The sequence below is a fragment of the Macrobrachium nipponense genome, chromosome 22 (assembly GCF_015104395.2).
Source record: "Macrobrachium nipponense isolate FS-2020 chromosome 22, ASM1510439v2, whole genome shotgun sequence".
Taxonomy (NCBI): domain Eukaryota; kingdom Metazoa; phylum Arthropoda; class Malacostraca; order Decapoda; family Palaemonidae; genus Macrobrachium; species Macrobrachium nipponense.
Window position 1 is genome coordinate 42,752,211 of NC_087213.1, and position 17,329 is coordinate 42,769,539.

At 41.3% G+C, this 17,329-nt stretch overlaps 1 protein-coding gene across 1 annotated transcript in view; it reads right to left on the reverse strand.

The window, feature by feature from the left end:
• LOC135198254 (uncharacterized) overlaps nucleotides 1–17,329 on the reverse strand; it is a 476,435-nt gene that overhangs the window by 436,636 nt on the left and 22,470 nt on the right. Inside the window, exon 3 of the mRNA XM_064225823.1 lies at nucleotides 12,212–12,367. Within this exon, the coding sequence (XP_064081893.1) occupies nucleotides 12,212–12,367 (156 nt within the window). The remainder of the gene's footprint in view (nucleotides 1–12,211; nucleotides 12,368–17,329) is intronic.

The window sequence follows — 17,329 nt, forward strand, 5'->3', positions numbered from 1 at the left end:
ATATGATTTTGTTCTAGCTAGCACAAGTTCTTGGAATCGATGAAATTATGAATCTGTTAATGTGGAACCAAACTGGAGTACCTCCTTGAAGCAGATTTGGTCGTGGTAATAACCCTAGCTGGTAGGCTCTTTCTAAACAGGGTCCTAAGGAATGTAACAGCCAGATTCGTATTCATCGTCATAACTATTGGGTCTTTTTAGGAAAAAGGCTAGCTTGTTACTGTAGAATCGTACTGCTTGAAAAAGGGAGTCGTAGGAACTAGGGGAGAGATTAGTCAGGATTGTCAAATCTCGTGACAATTGCTGAAACGTTTCCGCATGGTTGCGGACCTCCCCATAGACTTCCGTTGTCTGATTCTAAGAACAAGGTGTTAATAGGATCCATATTGGCATCTTCTTGTGCTGTGAAATTCATGAATTCCATAAAGTTAGGACACTCCGAATCCTTGAGGAAGCGTCCGCCGCCCTTGTTAAACTAATTGTGCCAGTCTGGGGTTGGGGGTCCGTCTGAGGCGGAGTCCCAATTCCCCTAGTAACGGGTCACAATTGCTCATGAGTCCGTTGGGGTTAACAGCCCAATCCGTCCTTAGAAGGATGGGAGTTAGCCTAGAACTTGCCTTAGTAGATTTATTGGAGGGAAAAATTAAATCCTCCCTCTGCCAGATGTTCCAACCTATCTGGTATCCGTGGCCTGGGCCATAGGGTCCAGATTGGGGGCACATGAAATATTGTAACTTGTGGTTGGATTCTGTGGCAATAATTCTACTAGGAAATCTGGATTCTGTTGGCTGATCCATCTAAACGACCTGTTGTCTAAGGACTATTCCGACTGCAGCGGAGTTGTCCTTGACAGTGCATCTACCACTAAGTTCTTGCTCCTGCCAAGTGAGTTGCTGACAGATGCCACTGTTTCTTGTTGTCAATGAAAAGATTGTTATCATGACCTGATTATGTGGCTTGGTTGAAGCTGCTCTCTGAGGAGAGTTACTAAGAATAGAATACTGTCATGGCTTCCAAACACTGTTATGAAGCTAACAGGGCGTTAGGAACCAAGTGTCCTGAGCGTTTCCATACTGGGGGTAGTCTCTCAAATCGCTTAGTGAAGCATCCATATGGACCACTAAACTTGGCGGAGGGAACCATACCAGTGATGATTTTGTCAGATTCTTTACTTCTGTCCATGGACGGAGTCTCTGTAAAATGTGCAGGATGCGGGAACTCTGTCTCGCAATTCCCTGTTCGCTCTACTCCGCCAAACCCGGAATATAGCCTTCCGTTGGCTTCTAGTAGAGTCCCTGTTACTGACGCGAATTGGAGTGAACCTAGAACTCTTCCTGGTTCCTTTGGGATGCTTGTCTGCCTTGAGGAACTGTCTCGCAGCCTTGCTATTTCCTTTCTTTTTTCCCCGGTGGGATCAAAAGTTGTGTGTCCCATTGTTTACTAAACACTGAAACCGTGGTGTTGGAGTGTGTAGGGATTCCTTGTGATTTGGAATCCTAGGAATTCCAGAAATTTATCACTTATGGTTGCCTTGAGACATTCCTTGACGTTTATAGTTCAGATGAGCCAGTCGTCTAGGAGATTACTAGGCTTATCTCTTGGGTTCTCAGTTATTGCACTACTGTTTCCGCTATCTTGTAAATATTCTGGGCGCTCTGATAAGTCCAAATAGCCTTACTTGAAGGCGTAAGCCTGTTGCCTAGTCTGAAGCCTAGGAAAAGGCGAAAGCCTAGGAAAAGGCGGAAGTGACTTGCTACCGGAACGGGATAGTAAGTATCTATAAGATTATAGGTATTGTGACGGCCCCACGAGGAAGTATGGTCCGTACCTGCGAAAACAGTTGGCATATGGAACTTGTCGTATTGAATATATGAGTTTCAATGAGACAAGTCTAATATTACTCTTGGTTTGATTGAATCTTCATGGAATCGCTGGAGAAGCATCCCTGAAATTCTAAGTATTTGCAACTGCAATTACTTTCTTCTACAGAAAGTCTTAGGTGTCCTTTATCTCATCCGGCATTTGGATGTTGATAAATTTCGGTTGATGGAGGAGGGCCCTTCTCCCTACCCCATACCCGACCTCTTGATACTATGCTGTTCAACCAAGTGCTGATTCCCAGTGGTTCTTGAATAAGCACCGCTTTCCTCCTACCTGAGGAGTCTCACTGGTTCGTCGAAAGTCGGTTGCGCCGGCTTCCTGTGAAGTCTCTTCCTTGCCGGAAGTTCTTCCGCCAGCTCTACGGAAAGTTGCACTGGCTCAGCTAACTCTTGTGAACCTGTTGTATCCGTGGCATACACCTGGTTCTTATCGGAGGCCTTATGGCTGGGAAAGAGGTAAAGAAGCCGAGCTTTGGTGCTGCTGAGAGGGCTGGTTCTACAGCAGCACGGACTGTTGTGGCTGACCATTTGAGGTGGATGGTTGACCTAGCTGGCCTACTGGAACAGCTTGTACCACTGTTTGAGGTTAAGTCGTCTAGGAAGACTAGAACCCCTTTGCTCTCTTCATGCCCGTGGGCTGTGTTCCCGAGGATTCAAATCTCCTCTTGGGGATCAAGCCCCAGCAAACTCGCAAGCTCTGGTTGACCTTAGCTGCTTCGCCCGGGATTCTGTTCACTATGGTCTCAGGGAACAAGTTTGTTCCCCAGACCTAAGCTTTGATGAGTCTATTAGGTTCATGGTGAATAGACGCATCGGCCAAGATGTGCTTTCTGCAGTTCTTCCTGGCTATTGCATAGTCATATACATCGCACCGTAAGGTGTGAAGCAATGACTTGTCCGGATCTTGAACCATGGTTCGTCCGTATAGACCGAGGTTGTCCTTTCCGCTATAGTGGCGGAATTGATAGACCTAGTCAAGCGACTTCTGGCTTCATACTTCACCTTTACCAGTGCTAATGGGAGTCTGGGTAAAAGCTCGCTGAAGAGCGTCGTAGCACAATTTTAGTTCAATACAGTAGGGCCTCGTTAATCACGGGGGATAGGGTCCAGAACCTCCCGTGATAACTAAATACCCGTGTTATCCTGGTACCCCCCTGAAAATTGCTTTAAACCGCCTACTTTAATAATTAACCCACCCAAGACCACTATTTCAATGTTTATAGCTGCCTACTTTAGTTCAAGCACCAAATATTTCTTCAACTATCACCTTAAACTAAATTCAAGACAGTTTCAAAGTTATTCTTTCCTATCTTCAATTTCCCCTGCATCAGATCAGCAAACAAAATTATAATTACCTAACAATTCCTTTCTATTTTCATGATTTGGCTGCTGCACCAAACTAAAAGTACATAGTTTATCTATTTTGTGAATGAACATATTTATGATAAAAAAACATGATTTACTGTAATGATTACAGCACCCAACTATAATATTAACCCTCTTAAGCCGGAGCCCTAAAAATCAAAACGTCTCCCGTATGCCGGGCCTGGTTTGGAGTGAGCGCGGAAGTGGAAAAAATAATTTTTTCAAAAAATTACAGCGCGCGTACTTTTGAAGATTAAGAGTTCATTTTTGGCTCCTTTTTTTGTCATTGCCTGAAGTTTAGAATGCAACCATCAGAAATGAAAAATAATATCATATCATATGTAAATAATGCGATATATGGTAGCGAAAAAAAAAAAACAAAAAAATTCATACATAATTGTATTCAAATCACGCTGTGCAGAAAACGGTCAAAGCTAACCAGTTACTTTTTTTTGCGTTGTATTGTACACTAAATTGCGATCATTTTGATATATAATACATTGTAAAACAATAAAAGTAACACCGGAAAAATATTATCACAAAATGATGTACGAATTCGTAACGCGCGGACGCAAAAAAATATTTTTTCAAAAAATTCACCGTAATTCTAAATAATGTTCTAGAGACTTCCAATTTGTTTCAAAATTAAGGACAAATGATTGAATATTACGATACTGTAAGAGTTTTAGATTAGAATTGCAGATTTCGACCATTTCGGACGAGTTAAATTTGACCGAATGTCGAAATTTAAATATATATTTTTTTCATATGCTCATATTCGAAGATGGAAAAAGCTACAACCTTCAATTATTTTTTATGTATTCTTCATGAATTTGCGCACATTTTGATATATGAAACTCTATAAAAAGGCTAATATGAAAAGGAGCAAATATTAGGATAATGCCATGTACGTATTTCGGAGACTTGCGGCCCGCGAATCGGCGCGCGGAGTGAAGGTTAAATATATTTTTCAAAAATTCACCATAAATCACAATATTGTTTTAGAGACTTCAAATTTGTTTCAAAATGAAGAAACATGACGGAATATTACTAGGCCGTAAGAGTTTTAGCTTACAATTGCGTTTTTCAACTATTTCGGTAGAGTCAAATTTGACCGAACGTTGGTTTTTTTTCTATTTATCGTGATTTATATGCAAATATTTCGAAAAAAGAGAAAAGCTACAACCTTCAATCATAGTTGTATTCTACATGAAATTGCGCACATTTTCATATATAAAACTTTATGAAACAGCTAATTTTAAATGGTGCAAACATTTCGACAATCGCACAAAAAAAATTCTGATTTTTTCGGAAGAGTTACCGCGCGCGAACGTAATTTTTTTTTTTTTTCATAAATTCACCATAAATCAAAATATTGTGCTAGAGACTTCCAAGTCGTTGCAAAATGAAGGTAAATGAATGAATATTACTAGAATATAAGAGTTTTAGCTTACAATTGCGTTTTTCGACCATTTCGGTAGAGTCAAAGCTGACCGAAAGTTGAAATTTTGCACTTAACGTTATTTATATGAAAATATTTCAAAACTGATAAAAGCTACAACCATGGGTTGTCTTTTGTTGTATTGTGCATGAAATTGCGCACATTTCCATATATAAAACTTTATGTAACGGCAAATTTAAAAGGTGCAAACATTAGGACAATCGCACGAAAAAATTTATCGGAAGAGTATCGCACGAACGTAAGGAAAAAGTTTTTTTTCATAAATTCACCATAAATCGAAATATGTGCTAGAGACGTCCAATTTGTTGCAAAATGAAGGCAAATGATTGAATATACTATAATATAAGAATTTTAGCTTACAATTGCGTTTCTCGACCATTTCTGTAGAGTCAAAGTTGACCGAAGGTTGAAATTTTTGCACTTATCGTTATTTATATGAATATATTTCAAAATTGATAAAAGCTACAATCATGAGTATTTTTTAGTTGTATTGTGCATGAAATTGCGCACATTTTCATATATAATACTTCATGTAAAGGATAATTTAAAATGGTGCAATAATTATGTCAAAGTGACGAAATAATTTCCGAGATGTGTCACTGATACTTTTTAGTGCGATAAGAAAGAAATTCGCGCTTGCGCGCCTGCGTAGCGATTGTAAACAAAACAACGCCTTGATCCGTGAACTCCCAGCATCCCCAAGGCGCGTGATACAAAAGTTTTCGGCTGGTAGGCCTATAAGTATTTTTCCGCGAATTTTTAAAAAAACTTTTTTGAGCCGACGTATGATACGTCCAATCGGCATACGGGAGACATTTTGACTCGACGTTTAATACGTCCAATCGGCGTAAGAGGGTTAATGTATAAACAGCAAAATACAGCAATAAAAATCTAGTTTTGTCTTTTGTTTACGTTTAGAATCAGCTGATGGACGTTTATTACCGAAAGAATTATTTTGGAAAACAATTTAGTTGCTAAAAGAAACGAATTTATTAATGGAATTATTATTATTATTAACTTTTTACATAATAGTTTATGATATTATGATACAGTAATTCATATTTCATTGAGAGAGAGAGAGAGAGAGAGAGAGAGAGAGAGAGAGAGAGAGAGAGAGAGAGCAGCTTGTGACGAGAGTAACTTGAATAGCTTGAGATAGCAGCTTAGGACGAGAATAGCTTGAGAGAGCAGCTTGGGCCTAGAGTACTGTTGACTATCTTAGCTCGAGAATAACAATGAAATTTGTATTTTAAATATTTTATGATGATAAGAAATGAAACATGGATAGTGATAAGATATTCTCTTGTATACTGTTATAATATGTGATAATCATTGAGTCAACTATAAAAGTTGTATTGAAGCACAGTTTCGTAAATCACAGAAAGAATAAAAATATGGCAACACATATTTTTATTCTTTCGGGGACCATCTCGTTCTTTTATTTCGATAATAATAGATCAGTATTATAGTTTTTTTCTGTAAGTGATGAGAGAGAGAGAGAGAGAGATTTTAGATTTTGCTATTTACATTCATAGTATTTGAAAATTTTTGAATGAGCTTTATTCTAAAAATGCATTTAGTCATGAAAAGAAGAAGAAAACAGTAATTAGCAAATCTTGCTCTATGATAAAATTCATGATTTCGTTAATTTTCCGGAATATACGTAGCATTTGGGCTTCACAAAAAAAGTAAGTAAAGTGATTTATGACAGAGTTTAGAGGATACGTACTTGCGTAAAAATACATCGGTACTTTGTAGAACGGTGATGTCATGGTGGTCATATGTATTTTTTTCGTGAATGAATATACATTTATGATAAAAAATAGTTACTCTACTGCTTAGAGTACCATACTGTAATATTAATGTAATCACATCAAAATAAAGTAATCATTTTTCATTGTATACTGTAAACATGTAAAGTGTATTTTTGTCTTTTGAAAAATGGATTCCCCAAGGAATTATTCCTTGAAGAGGCTTTTTATTATGAAGATATGCCAATAATATATAAGATTTGCATTTTATTATGAATATATGACAATAATATATAAGGTCAAAATGGTTTTATTACGTTTACGCTTCGTCGCCGATTGCAAACAACATACGATAATCTGACAATTATCGTTTGTATGACTGCAGTGTTCAGAGAAGTTGATTACGTTATACCAAAACAATAATGAAGTTCGAATTGAAAATTTATGTTTTCCTGAATGTTATTACTACTGTAATTAAACTACTACTATTAACATTTCTAAAAGGTTAAGAATGACAAAGGTGCTGTGAAGTGTAACTCAATGTTTACATTTCTGCTGGCTGCTCAACTACAAGTTTGATGTCAATGACGTGGAATTATTCCATGAATAGGCTATATATTATGAAGATATGCCAATAAATATATAAGGTGAGAATGGTTTTATTACCTTTATTGTCAGTTAATATCATAATGTGAATCTGTTCATACATTTGTTGGTTATCGGAACCGGACGAGGCTTAGCCTACCACCGACAAGCCCGCGATGCTGTGATTCATACCAGCGATATATAGACACAGAAGTGGTCCAAGGAAAAACCCGTGATTAACTGAATCCGTGATTGCTGATCCGCGACTAAGCGAGGCCCCATTGTATGCTTACCAAGAATGTCGCCGGGGCGTCTACCCCACACTACATTCCTCTCAGAGACCACGGATGGTAAATCCGTCTCTCTGATATAATGCATAGATTTGTCCATTGCTGTTGCCTGAAGTGTAATCTCTACTACTTTAGAGGTACACGGAATGGGCATGTCATCTAGCACCACAAAAATCGTGAAGGGATTATTGTGGCGTGTCAGTTTGGTATTTGTGCATTCCCAATCTGCCAGGGTTTGAGCCCAGGCTGATTGAGCTTGGTCTCTGGGGAAGATGACCATTTCCTTAGGCGTTTTGTCTTAACAGATCAGTGCGTTCTCAATCAGACGTGCATAGCCTGAACAAGGGAATTGGAGACCCAGTGAAAGGAACTCAAAGTCCTCTATTGGCCGGGTTCCCTTCCCCGCCCTCAATCGTCAGCATGCCCTCTGAGAATAGGGTATGTGCTGGTAGCCACCAAGGATTATGGATTTGATGAGGCACAATTGGATGTGTCTGGTACTGCCTGGAGTAGTTGTGGCTTTCCGGGTTGGAGGGCTCCTTACTTCGAGGTCTCCTAGATCTTCAGTCCTTCTACTAACGACTGAATAGGCTGACCTGATGTTTTCATGTTCGAGAACAACTGAGTTGTGATGTTATTTAGAACTGGGCTGAGTCAGGATACCTATCTCCTGTCTCAGCAAGCTGGAAAACATGTTGGGTTAAACCCGGGATCCTAGGATCTGGGTTTAGATGCCTTTAGCTTCGATGCCTGCCTGTGTGTGGCAGATTTTGTCGTGTTCGTCACCAGTTTGGTGGCTGATGACGAACTAGGACGACTTTCCTAAATAGCCTTCAGTTTGTAAGGTTTAGTAAGATACTTGTAATAGACCTATGAGTGACTATTTCAGTTTACCTTAGGGATTACCAACCCCAGCTTATCCCTCGAAGTTGTAGGTCTCTTGGTAAACTCTAAAATGAAGAAGAAGAATGAGACGAGCTAAAAGATAGTCCTTTTGCCCGTTTACCAAATGCTTCATATAGCCTACCTTCGTCCTGGGTATTGGGCTTCATTGGTTCGTGGTCCAAGTTGATTACTGCGACCTCTCCAACGACTTCTTATTCTAACCCACTAGGTCCTCTGCCAGCACGACCTGTTTATCTTCGTGGATCTTGGCAATGATCGGGGCTGCCAAATCTACTGGTACCGTTGCTGATACTTCCTCATTTGGGTAGATAAGGGAGCTTCTGAAAGAGATAGTTACTTTTAAAAAAGTATCCTCTTTAAAAAAGTATTCTAAACATTGATAACTATCTCAATATCTCTCCAATTATTTACAATATCTCATTTAGTGAACTAATCATTCAATGAATTGGTACTTACCATCTCGGTAGTGAAGTCCCAAAACCAAATTGTAACAGACTTCACTCTCAACTGGTTGCCAGACCGACAAGTCGTTCATTGGACCGCACAGCCTGCGTGAGTGCGGCATACTTCCTGTCTGCCCTGCTGCTGCAGGGTTGCAGTGCAGGTTGTCTTCTGACAGCGTACCATCTGTAATTACAAAATGATACATAAGTACCTTTGTGTGGACTCGCCGGATATGTATCTGGCGGAGTATGTAATATTAGAATCGATACCGGAGTATCACTACATGTAGGTCCGCTGGAGGTCACTCCGGTGGGACTTGCATTCTGCATTGTCATCGCCGTAATAAATTGCGGCGGCATGCATTATGTAAGGTACTATTCATATTATCATTCATATTATCCTCTCCTGCCAGCTCCGACCCCGCTATGCATTCACCTCACAGTCTTGTAATAATATATATATATATATATATATATATATATATAATATATATATATATATATATATATATATAATATATATATATATATATATAGCTTAATAGCAACCAAAACCAGGGAAAGTTAGACTTGGCCTGAATCCGTCGGCATCGGAGAGGTTTTTTTTGTCTTAGTAACTAAGAATGCTGCTAGCTCCTGGCCACCGCCACCGCCGGGGTGGTGGTGCCGAGGTATAAATAAAAGCGGGGGAGAGAGGCTAGGTAAGGATAAACAAATGCCTCGATTCTAGGTTACCTGCCGGGGTCAACTACCCGGCGTAGTACACCGATCGAAAACATAAAGCATATTTTAAAACAATTAAAATAAAATAACTAAATAAATTTTGAACCAGAGCACAGAATCTATGCTCCTTCCTGTCCCAGTTCTCTTTCAACACAATCTCTCTATCTCCCAGGTCTAGCTAAGGGATCGAAACAGGGGAATAGGTAAAACCTAGGCCTGAATCCGATCTTAAGGGAGATCGTGTTGTTATATGCATAACTGAACGATCTCCGCTGTATCCCGGGCCCACCGAGGTGGAAGGATAGATAATGTATGGAGGACTGAGGATAGGAAAGGCAAAATTCTCCTTCCGGTCCCAGTTCCCTTTCAATGCTATCTCTCTATCCCCCGGGTCCAGCTTAGGGATCGAAACAGGGGAATAAGTAAAACCTAGGCCTGAATCTGATCGTAAAGGAATCGTGTTTGTTATATGCATAACGATGTCCGCTGGATCCCGGATCCGCCAAGGCGGATGGATAGAGGATGTAGGGAACTGGGGATAGGAAGGCGAGAAGAGAGTACGTGGCTAATACCATCCTAACAAGCCGGGAAATTACCCGGGCTCGTCTGGGTAGGTACCATCATACTACTCCTACTATGTAAGGCGAGGAGTACCCCTTCCGACTATAACCACTCCCCCTCACCCCCTCTGCAAGAGGGGATAGGACTCGGATGGCTACCTGAAGTAGCGCTAGCGAGTTATGTCATCCCGTCAAGGTAAAAGGGGGGAGGGAGGGCGTCTAGAGGGGTGGCTCACACGCGATCAATTGGACATTACGACCGGCCAGGTGGAACACCTAGCGGTCAGAAGTGGATCCAATCGATCACAGGGGCTGACGGTCTATAGACCGACTGCCCACTGATTACAATAATACAATAATTTATATGATAATAAACGCTATACAATAGCCCTGGCGCGAGAGGGGATAAGGTTAAAGAGGATAAGTACGTACATAATTCTGTTTAAAGAGCGGCTGGCTTAACCTTCTCTCGATCGGAACGATCTGGTCAGGACAGCCAGGGTGGCTCTGAGCGGCTAGCCTAACCTTCCCGAGACGTGATTTCAATCAGAATCTGGCAAGGTAGGCCGGGGAGGCTCATGGAACAGAATGAGGTCCCTAAGGGCCTTACACCCCTCCCTCAGGGATTCCCTGGTAAGGTGAAGGAGGTATCCTCCTTGAGCAGACCAAAGGAAAAGGGGGGAGGGGGGGAGGGAGATAGACTGAACTCCCGATCCGACGAATCGAAGGGGAGAAGCCTCTCCAGATGGAAGGAAAATCCCTCTGACCTACTTCCCAAACCAAGGAGGAATCTCCTTGGTTTGTGTAAGTAGGTCCGAATCATCCTCGCACCAGGATATCTATTATAAAACGTCGGGATATCTACAAATTTTAGTAAATCTTGAGTGAGTGCAAAATCAATAACAACACGACTACAATTAGTATAGGTGACCAATTGGAAGGTACGGGTAGCGATGTATGTAATGGCTGAATAGGGAGCGGAGCAAGTTAGGCTCCGTTTATGTAACATACAACTAAAACATACTTATGAATACTTTCGCTACCCTTACAAACATAAATTGATAATTGCAGGTACTCAACTTAGATATCGAAGATTCCTGGCGTTTATAGCATCTCATTTTATTCCAAAATAATGTCGTTACAGTCAAAGACACAAGTGTACACGACAGTGCTATTTAGAGGAATGGCTATTGAGGCGCTAGTAGTAGCGGTAGTGGGCGGTAGATGGCGCTGGTATGGCGCCTTATTTGAAAGGGGAAATTGACAAAGGAAGAGACTAAATGGCAGAAGACCTCTGGTAGTGGTTTCACTCGCCCCAGATACCATACCGACACCTTAAATAAAGGTGAGCGAGCCAGAATATTCTGGCATTACCATATAGCTTTTTTCTCTGATATTTATAGCAATATTTATGCCTTAGAAATGTGTGCTAAAGGAACATTTCACGGAGCGACACAGGTTTAGCCCAGAAAAACAAAATTTAAGCTAAATTTTCCACTGGTACTTTCATGGAGCACTTTATAAACACAACGAATCTTGTCAAGTCTTAACTGTGCAGAGAACTAGTGAATAATGGGCAGTCTGTGTAGTGCGGAATGCATTGTTGCCACGATAATGGATGATGTGCAATGTGGGGTTGCCGCATCTTCGGGTTAAGACGAGGCAGAACCTAGGCAGTTGTTACAGACAAGAGGAAGAGACCTCTTGAGTCATATACTCTATAAGTGTCATTTGGTTCCTCGTTGGACAAGTGGGTTACGTGCTCGCCTACCAATTCGGTAGTCCCGAATTCAATCCCCTGTTCTGCCAACGTGGAATAAAGGAATTTGTTTCTAGTGATTAGAAATTAATTTCTTGATACAATGTGGTTCGGATCGCACAATAAGCTGTAGGTCCCGTTGCTTGGTTACCAATTGGTTCCTAGCCATGTGAAAATATCTTATCCTTTGGGCCAGCCCTAGGAGAGTTGTTAATCAGCTCAGTGGTCTGGTTAAACTAGGATACATTTAACTTAGTGTCAATGTGCACTATACTGGGTAAGACCAACTAAAAAAGAATAGTACTTGGAAATTGGTTGGTCTACGTTATGGAGCCATTCTAGGGACAATGATAGTAACTTCTTTGAGGACAAATAGCAGTTGCACTATCAAAAAGGTCTAATCATAAGTAAGTGGTTTGATGTAAAAGAAAAATGTCTCAAAACTCATGAAAATATCAAATACAAAACAAATTACTGTACTACTTACACTGTTTGAACATTCGAACAGCAGTCATATTTTTTCCTGACCGCCATTCTGCTGGAGTCATAAGTACTACAGTAGGAAGTAAAGTTACAAGAGGCTGACTTGTTGGCCATGATGAACGACCAACTTCTACACTGATTGTAGCACTGCTGGAATTTCCTGAAAATAAAAGAATAATAAATTTTAGTTATTTGTATTTTTCCTAACATACAAACCTGAAGTTCTTTACATATGGATTTTACTTTGTGCACAAGCTGGAAACACATTCAAACTAACTGAAGGTAGTTAACTACCAACAGAGGGGGAAACCCCAACCACCTGTTGGTTTGCACTCCCCTTTGTCTTCTGGCCCAGTGACAGATGAGAAGGATGGCTGAAGCGAGCCAACAATGTACAGAACTTAAACTTCAGGCTTGTATGTAGGAAAAATACAATTACTTCTAAAATGTTCTCTTTGCTCCTACACAAATACAAACCTTCGAATATCATCTTCCTGGTCCTCTAAGGGCTAAACTGCTGCCCATAAGGGATGTCAGAGCTGATAGACTTCTAGACCATTAGGTAATGAGTTTGCAATGCACTTACTTAACCCTTAAGAGCCTGGCTAAAAATTCAATATGCAGCACCCCAAGCCAGGTAAACTTTGAGGTTGGCCAATTTAAGGAAAAAACATTTCAATGGAAAGAGGAAGATATGCAAAAGCAAAAGGTATAAGGAAAAACATTCTAAAAATTTTTCCCTACCTTCTACGAGAAGTTGAAAATGACTATTTACGACCATGTATGGGGTCTCTTTTACAAGACAATCATACATGTTACCAGGTTATGAATGTTTTATTCAATAAATAAATTCATCTTATTTTATTTTATAAGATTATAATTACAGCTCATACAATATCAAAACAGATATGAACTAAAATCAGTAACAAATTCTGAGTAGTATACTTGTGTAAAATATTTATGTAAATTTACTGAGATAGAAGATGCAATAAACTTTTTTCTTTGTATTATACCTATTTTCTAATATTTCTTTGCACAATTACAGTTTCTCACTGGACGAGTGGTTTTCGCACTCGGCTGCCAATCTGGTGGTCCGAAGTTTATTCCCGGCTCTGCCAAGGCAGAATCAGAGGAATTTATTCCTGGTGATAGAAATTCATTTCTCAAATTAAGTGTGGTTCGGATCCCACAATAAGCTGTAGGTCCCATTGCTAGGTGACCAATTGGTTCCTAGCCATGTAAAAATATCTAATCCTTAAGGCCAGCCCTAGGAGAGCTGTTAATCAGCTCAGTGGTCTGGTAAAACTAAGATATACTTAACTTTTTGCACAATTACAATTATAACTGACATACTATCATAAAAGATAAGAACTAAAACCAACAGCAACCCCTTGGTATATCTATAAGCAAATTCATAAAAAGACATCATGTGAGAGAGAGAGAGGCAGTGCATCTTCCCTTGAAGTCAAGATCACAACTAGCTCATGAGCTGCCTGGTTCTTGACTTTAGCCAGTTTAAAAGTTGCCATTAGAGAATTTATGGGCTATAGAAGTACCACCACCCAAAACATGTTACTGCTACTCATATGAGGTACTATCCGTTCACTAGGGGCTAATCAGATTGTAAGAACCTGCTAAGAATAAGTTATCAGAGACTATAAATCAGGCATACATCATGATGGACTGTTAAACTCTATCATATGCTCAACTTTGCCAAGAGGGGGGAACTTGCAATCTTTGTCACCAATAAAAAGACTGGTGCCCAGTCAGATAGCTAACCTGCACTCTCATCCATCAAGCTTGTACATTGAATGGCACTCTTAACTCTCCAGCTACTGGAGAGAGAGAGAGAGAGAGAGAGAGAGAGAGAGAGAGAGAGAGAGAGAGAGAGAGAGAGAGAGAGAGAGAGAGAGAGAGAGAGAGAGAGAGAGAGAGAGAGAGAGGACTCTGGTGAATACTTGTGGCGCTGTGGATAGTCCAAAGCATAGGGCCCTGAACTGGTATGTCCTTCCCTGAACCACGAATCTTAGGTACTTCCTCAAGTCTATGTGAATTGGATTGTGGAAGTACGCGTCCTGTAGGTTTATGGAAGCCATCCAATCTCCTTGACGAAGTGCTGACAAAACCGACTGGGTGGTCTCCATCGAAAATTTTGTCTTGCTCACAAATTTGTTCAGGGCACTGACATCCAATACTGGTCTCCACCCTCCCGAAGCTTTCGGGACAATGAATAGGCGATTGTAAAAGCCTGGGGTGTTCTGATCTTCTACCAGCTCTATCGCTCTCTTTTCTAATAGAGCCGACAGTTCCTTTCTCAACGCGCAACATTTCTCTAAGTTTGACAAGTAAGCTGTCAAAACTATCAGCACCTTTGACAGAGGAGGAAGTTTTACAAACGGAATCGAACATCCTTCCTTCAGTACCGATACTGTCCATGGATCTGCTCCTCTTCGTTCCCAAACTTGCCAGAACTCCTGGAGTCTGGCTCCGACTGGTGTGTGAAGGATTCCCTGCTCATTTCTTTGACGTTGTTGTCTTATTGGGCTTAGGACCGAACCTAACTCTAGGTCTCGATCTCTGGAATCCTCTTGTTGGTGCTCTGCCCCGAAAGGGCTTCTCCTGCTCGACAACTGGCACTGGGCGTACACTCGAAGTCATCGTGCCTTTCAGCTTCTTAGCCGACTGAGCTAAAAGGTCTTGAGTTGCTTTCTGGACCAGAGAGGCAGAAATTTCAGACACTAAATCCTTAGGAAAAAGGTTACACTTATCAAGTGGAGCGAACATAAGCGCCGCCTTCTGGGTTCTTGTTACTCCCTTAGATGTAAATGCACACCAAAGCTGACGTTTCTTGAGGATCCCCACAGTTAATAAGGAAGTGATTTCAGTCACTCCATCCCTTATTCCTTTATCAATACAGGACATCACATTAGAGAAGTCACTAAAATGTTCTTCTGACAGTTTAAAACACTTTGCCTTCCTTCCCAAGTCGCCAATCGACCAATCCAAGAAGCTTATTACTTCCATAAGACTGAAAACCACCTTCAGCAAATGAAATCTAAATTCGCAACTCGTAAGAAAATCTTCGCTGAATTCAAAGCAGAACGTCTGGACGAGTCCACTAGGCTGGAGAAGTTTCCATGAGAGGAGGCAGCGCCTCCCAGGGAGAAGGCTTCCCCAGTTTTGTACCAAACTCTGCTCTTAGTTAAGAGTTAAGAGTCTCGAAGGAGGGAAACAAAACATGGTCCTACCTTGCTCACTCATCCATCTTTTTCAATGCCTTTTTAGCTGAAATTGACAAAACCAGCTTAATGAAAGTCGAAGAATCTGGTTTAGTATCCCTAGCATACTGGGATTCAGGTGAGGCGGGAGTGGCTGGCAAAAAAGATTCTGGAAAGTTATCTAGGAAAAAGTTGAGTAATTGTTTGTATGCCGACGACCGAGTCTCCTTCTCGCCTTCTACTGCTTCTCCTTTTGACGCTCCTGCTGATAAATTGTCCTCCGCTTGTTCTTTATCCACTGGACAGTCTAACTCCTGCTCCACCAACTGAAGTGGCTCTTGAGACTCCTCCGGTAAAGTTCTAATTAAAGAAGGCGTAGAAGTAAGAAGTGGTTGCTGCTTCTTACCAACTACCCCCAAAATATTCTCTATTTTTTTATTTATTTCTACTTAGAATTTATTAGAATGCCCTGAAGAACCCAAAACTTGACTTGGTTTCGTAAACTCTCTCTGTTCCAAGTCAATCAAGTCAGGCGTATGGCGCCTGGCGCTTGATACTACTGTATAAAAGCGCTTGGGAGATAGGCGCCTTGCGGCTACCGAGTCCGAATCTGTGCGTCTGGTAGCTTGGCGTTTAGCGGCTGCTTCTTGAGAAGCCAGGCGCTTTGGCGTCTGGTGTAACGAGGTTGTCGTGTCATCAGGCTGGCGCTTCTCTACTCGCGTAAGCTCCTTCTCTTGTCTAGGTACATCAGACTGGCGCTTATCAGTCACCTCGCGACTGGAAGACTTATGCTTCCTCCTCTTCTTCATCGGTCTCTCTACTTCCTCAGAAGTCGAAGAGAATGCTTCCGGCGCCTCCCAAAAACGGCTCTTCCACAGAAGCCGCGATCTTCTTCTTGGGAATTGCGGCTGGCAAAACTTGTCTCGTTCTCTTTAGTGGACGAGATTCATCCTTAAACCTCCAACCTCTGCGAGGCGAATCGTTTGCGCTCGAAGAAGACGAAAGACACTTCTGCGATACTCCTCGAACACCTTTATAGCATTGCTCTTCTGCCTCAGCCGAACTTGCGGCAAAATCGCCTGAGGGTACGACTGCTCGGATGTCAATTCCGCTCGTCTCCCTTCGGCTTTCGCCATGCCTCCTCCCAATGTCCGGGAAGTTTGGCAGGGGCCCAGGCCTATGAGAACGAGAGGACCAAACAGCCGCCTCCTCCACTGCACTATCACTTAACACAACACTTTTCTTACTCTTATCTAGCATCAAAATATGCACAGATTCTCCTAATTTATCCATTGCTGCCATAAGCACGCTAAATTTTAAATCCATCTGTTCCCGTAAGCTGGCAACGATGTTGGGTTCGGGAACAACGGTGTCAGGGTCAGGACTATGTTAGGCGGATCTGGGTTAGACATAGAACAACAAGGAAAATCCTGACTCTCTAATTCCTGAGAAGCCAAGGAAGAAGTCCTAGATGAAGCTTTCCTTAATTTATCTTTTTCTAGCTTTCTCATATAACTTTCTAACTCCTTCCAGCCTTTATCAGTCAAATCCTTACCTCTGCAATTAACGCACAAAGTGTGCTGGTCTAGCCTAGCTTTAAGTAACCTAGTTTTGCAACCCTTGCTGCAAACCCTAAAGTGAGATCCCGAATCTGACATTATAAATTTAAACCCTGATGAAAATCACACAATTATTGCCTATCTGGCTAAATAAAGATAAATAGCAACTGCCCGAAAGCCAAATCACAAAGAGTATGTCACCAAATCGATGAGTATCCGTCGTGAAAAAGCAAAGAAATTCCACCAAACAAAACCAGTGTTCCGGTTGCGACGGCAGAAAAATTCTGAGGTTTAGTTGTGGTAGTTCTACATTCCCCGGTAGAGGGAGGGGGTACGGGAATCACC